At 34.5% G+C, this 4,823-nt stretch overlaps 1 protein-coding gene across 1 annotated transcript; it reads left to right on the top strand.

The window, feature by feature from the left end:
* The first annotated feature begins 428 nt into the window (after positions 1-428).
* On the top strand, positions 429-4,119 carry LOC147396493 (glyceraldehyde-3-phosphate dehydrogenase GAPCP2, chloroplastic-like). The gene is made up of 4 exons (XM_086451030.1): positions 429-1,174; positions 3,022-3,093; positions 3,786-3,875; positions 3,965-4,119. The coding sequence occupies exons 1-4, from the start codon at positions 1,155-1,157 to the stop codon at positions 4,017-4,019; spliced, it is 237 nt and encodes a 78-aa protein (XP_086307156.1). The 5' UTR covers positions 429-1,154; the 3' UTR covers positions 4,020-4,119.
* Positions 4,120-4,823: the final 704 nt, after the last annotated feature.

The raw sequence follows: 4,823 nt of genomic DNA, 5'->3' as shown, positions 1-4,823 counted from the left end.
CCATCACCAAATTTTAAATGTATTTCTTATTTGGAGAGAGAGCTTAGATTTGAATCCCTTTTTCTCAACTATATTCACATGCGGCGGATATCTTTGAATTGGAAGTTTTGGCCTTAGACTAGAAAGGTGTCCGGATTCCGGAACACCGTATCCTATACGCACCCTTCATTAAATGACACGTAAGACTGTCTTGGAAATTAAAACAACCGAAAATATCTTCTTCTCATAGTTTCCTTAGATTGTGACACGTGGCATTTTCTGAGATATGAAAGGAGGGCTTCAATCCTCCACCCTATGTGTACATGATCTCGATTCCAGAAAATTAATTAAACTTCACGTTTGATGTAAGCCCATTGTGTTTTGTTAAAAGTCATGCCAAAATTATGTTGAATATCATGAAATCTATTTAATTAAAACAATTCTAATTTTAACCTAGTGTGTGTGTGTGTGTGTGCACTGTGTTTTTGACCTCATTCTTTGTTCTAGTTAACATGTATCCAGCAGGGCACTTCAGAAACTAATATAGTTTACCTGATTGCATCATAAGTTTTTCAATTCTCAAAATTAACTTTTTAACTTGAAACAAAAATTGCTTGTCAAAACCATGACATATGACCTTGAGCTATTCCCAAGCGTTTGTGAAACTATGACTATTAAGATTTAAACTTTTCTAAATGATTAATCAGAATATTTAAAGCTAAGTACCAAGTTGGATGATCCTGTGAAGTATTAACTAGTGTTGTTTCTTATTTATAGTTTGGTGGATGCTTTTGAAGTGCAAATAAAATCTGCCATGGATAATTTAATTAGCAAGAAAATTAAAGAAGGTATTTTAAAGCTTAATCCAAAGTTGCAAGCTGTTCCTAAAGAAATCGCAATGGATGAGATTGCTTCTTTGAATGTCACATTTGTTAATAGTGCAGACGATTATGGCCTCATTAGCTATTCTTTTATTTGCGATGGTCAAGTACTTCTTATGTGTGTCAAAAAAATCAGTAAAATCTGCTTTGGTGAAGGAATAAATGGTACAGACACAGCCGATATGGATATGAAGCAATAGATATAGAGAAACTGTGAAGATGACATGAAGAGATGGATGGAGAATTCCCCAACCGATCATCTCATTCAACTTCTTTCCAGAACTTCTCCATTTGATGAGTTATTTACCAATAAGGTATCTTGTCTTTCAATGGTATTCTTTATAAGAATGGCCACAGTTGCATTACCAAATTCCCTTGGTGCTTCTCTAGACCATACATAAAAGAAGTATTTACTGAATTACAATTACAGAAAATATTTAGTATGTCTACATCTGTACCTAACAAGTGCTTAATTACTTATTGAGTGTTGAACTAAGAATGGAGTTGTGGGTATCATACTATAATCATGCTTAAGGACCTAGGGTCGTCGATCACCTCATGCTTTTAGAGTGTTGTGGGTATCATACTATAATCATGCAACCTCTCATAGAGTTGCTATGTGCAGTATGCACAATGCCTTGTGTGCTTGTAATGAATCCTGTTTCTCCAATCAATTGTTTAAATATTTTATTTTATTTTAGCCGGTGTGGTCTAATGCATTAGCACATTGGCAAGTGCTAAAAAGGCCTGAGTGTATTGGTTAGTATCTTAATCCATTTGAAATATTAGTAATTTATTATAGTTTGTTTCTTTTATAATTCTTTCTTTATAGGCATTAGAGAAAAGTATAGTTCTGGGCAATAGTTTGTTTGCTTTGTTAAATCAATTGGTCCTTTGCTTGTGTAGGCCAAGAAAAATGAGCTTCGTGATGAGAAATATAGGCTAAAATCAGAGAAAGAGAAGTTGGATGGGCAATGCTCCAATAGAAATTTTCAAATCGAATAACTAAGATTTAGAATTTTTTTTGTTTTCAAAAGGTCATATGTTACACATTCATTACAACAATCTGCTGGGAGAAAGGTACTCACCACTTAATCCTCTCTTGTTTCATAGTTACAATTAAGAATGTGGGGCATTCCTTATAACTTGAATATGTTCTCAAAAATTATTTGAGCTATGGTGGCAGCCGTATAATGATGAGAGATGGGAATGAAGTGAGCAAACTTTGAGAGTCTATCTACCCCCACAAAAATGGTTGACTTCCTATTGGATTTAGGAAGTCCTCCCACAGAATCCATTGAAATATCTGTCCATACTAGCATGGGAATTGGTAGAGGCTGTACAAGTCCAACTGGGCTAAGAGTAAAATGACAATTCTATAAGACTAGGAAGACCGATTATGTTTTATAGAGCTGAATGTTGAGAATCAAGAAACAAAATGTGCATAAATTGAGCATGTAGTTACAATTATTTTCACGCTTGGTATCATGGTATGTAGCTACAATTTCATTATATGTGAATCCTCAGAGAATTCTATAGAATGAGGACCCTACCCTTATTAAGTGGGGTGGTGTGTAGGCAGGCCAATGTGGGCAAATAACTCTTTGAATTCTTTGGCCTCTACTTCTCTTCCCTGCAACTAGACTCATGATTCAAATGATTTTAAACTTACAAGAGTACTTCCATGCATGTTATCAGGGTTCATCTAAACGGGGTGAACCATCCATGTTGTTTTTGAATCTGGCATTCCAAGGGTTCTTATCTTAATGCATATCTTATTTTTTCTCCTATTTTTTAATTTAGTATCAATCGACATTTATTTAGGGATAAATCATTCTTACCCCAAACATTAGACATTTGTATGGAAGTAAAACCACTAAATTTATGAATGTCATGTTCAATGACTATAATGTGACTCATCTTGCATCCCATTATTTGTCTACCCCAATAATTTGAATTTAACCATTTAATGCTAAGGTGATTAAATGGTGAAATAAAAAAAAATCTTGTAATAGATGTTAATGGAGCAGTGGTCATCGAGAGTAGAATTAAATATTTCTTGCTTTTTGTGATTTGCCTTTCCAATCTTTTATTCGATTCTTTTTTGATATCTGAATGAATATGTGCATGATCACTTATACTTCATCATTCTACTTTGTAGTACCAAGGAAGCCAGACTTCAGCTTGGATACATGGAGGATGATGTTTCCAATGATTTTGTTGGTGACTCAAGGTAGAAGTCCTGTTTAAAATACTCTTTTTTTCTAGAACTGTAGATGAAAATGTATTAATGAAGAAGAAATAGAGAAGGTTGAGAAGGCCTACCTGGTATAGAGCTAAAGAAACACAACAATACACGAGCAGAAAAAAAAAATATTGCAACTCCAAAAGTCACAAGTTTTTTTTCTAGAACTTTGCTATACGGCTCAAACTGATTTCTCGATGAACATATTTGAGATTCACTGAGATGGATGGCACTTGGTTTGTCACTATGTTACCTGATTCGTTGGTTTGCTCAGTTCGAATTTGGGCCATGGTTCGCCATTCTAGAACGAACCTGGTTCGTAGGGGAAGGTAGAGATAATTCATTTTTTGGTTCACTTGTAGATATATATAATTCAAGTATACAAGTTATAAGTTCAATTATAATGTTAAAAAATACCAAGTTAAATATTGATATAATAATTCAAATTCTAATATAAACAATGAAAAAGTATAATAAATTGGTTTGGTTCGATGAACCTAATCAAAATTCGGTGGGTTAGTGGTTCGTTTGATTTTACTAACCCAGTATGAACCATACCGTGAACTAGTATGTGGTTCGGACGAGTATCAATGAATTGGATAACATAGGTTTGTCACAGGTTGATTTTTGATGTATGTCTATGTACCATTTCTCATTTTCTTTTTGGGACTTATTTTCAGGTCAAGTATTTTCGATGCCAAGGCCGGCATCGGACTGAGCTCCTCCTTCATGAAGCTTGTTTCGTGGTACGACAATGAGTGGGGTTACAGGTACTCTCTCCTCTCTCTCTCCCCCTCTCCCTCTCCCTCTTATCTTTGTGTTGCTGGTCTAAAATGTATCTTTACATGGTTTTGCACAGCAATCGAGTGTTGGACCTGATCGAGCACATGGCTTTAGTGGCTACAAATAACTGAAGTGTGCATGGATATCTGTGGTGTGTTAGGACTTGTGTCATTCGTTTAGTGCAGAGGAGGTATGCTCAATAATTATTTGTGTAAGAATTTATATACAATCATTTCTCTTTTTATAAAATTTATTTGTTACTATTTTAATTTTCTTTTGATTCCAACTAGTTTTTTTTATATCTTTGTTTAAATTGATGGAGGCACCCAATTAAGTCGACTCTTGTGGCCATATTCATGTGATGTTTAGGTCACCTGCCCAAAATCATACCTCCTTGATTTCGAGAGAGATCCATAAAAGACAAAACATAAAAACACTTGTGGCCCATGTAGTTGGATACCGAAACAAACATTCAAAAGACCACCACCACCACCAACCACCATTAGTTTATACTTCTAAGTCTTTGAGTTTGGGTAACCAACATCAAATGCTTTATACCATTTGCTACCAAACCTGTGGCCTAACTTTCAATCATGATAAGTTGCATTCAGATCATTTATTTCACTTTGGGTTGGTATGACAACCTTCAAAAGCCCAACATAAATTACCAAAAATGGGTTCTTGGCAAGAACTTCAGTTTGGGAGATTTCCTCAGCAAGCCCAATATCACATTAACTATTTTTGTTTATTTATTATTACTTGAAACTATAAACATGTGCAGTTCTTTGGTGATTTACTTATGCATTAGTGCTGGATTAATAAAAGTTAGTGTAGCAATAGCAGCTCTCTTATATTATTTATTTTAAAGTTTTCAATCTGTACAGGTTGGAGGACACAGGTTATATATATATATATATGAAAAAAAATTACAGCAG

The sequence above is a fragment of the Akebia trifoliata genome, chromosome 8 (assembly GCF_017979445.1).
Source record: "Akebia trifoliata isolate Shusen 1 chromosome 8, ASM1797944v1, whole genome shotgun sequence".
Lineage (NCBI taxonomy): Eukaryota > Viridiplantae > Streptophyta > Magnoliopsida > Ranunculales > Lardizabalaceae > Akebia > Akebia trifoliata.
Note: the sequence above shows the minus strand (reverse complement) of the source record. Positions and strands in the feature narration are given on the sequence as shown.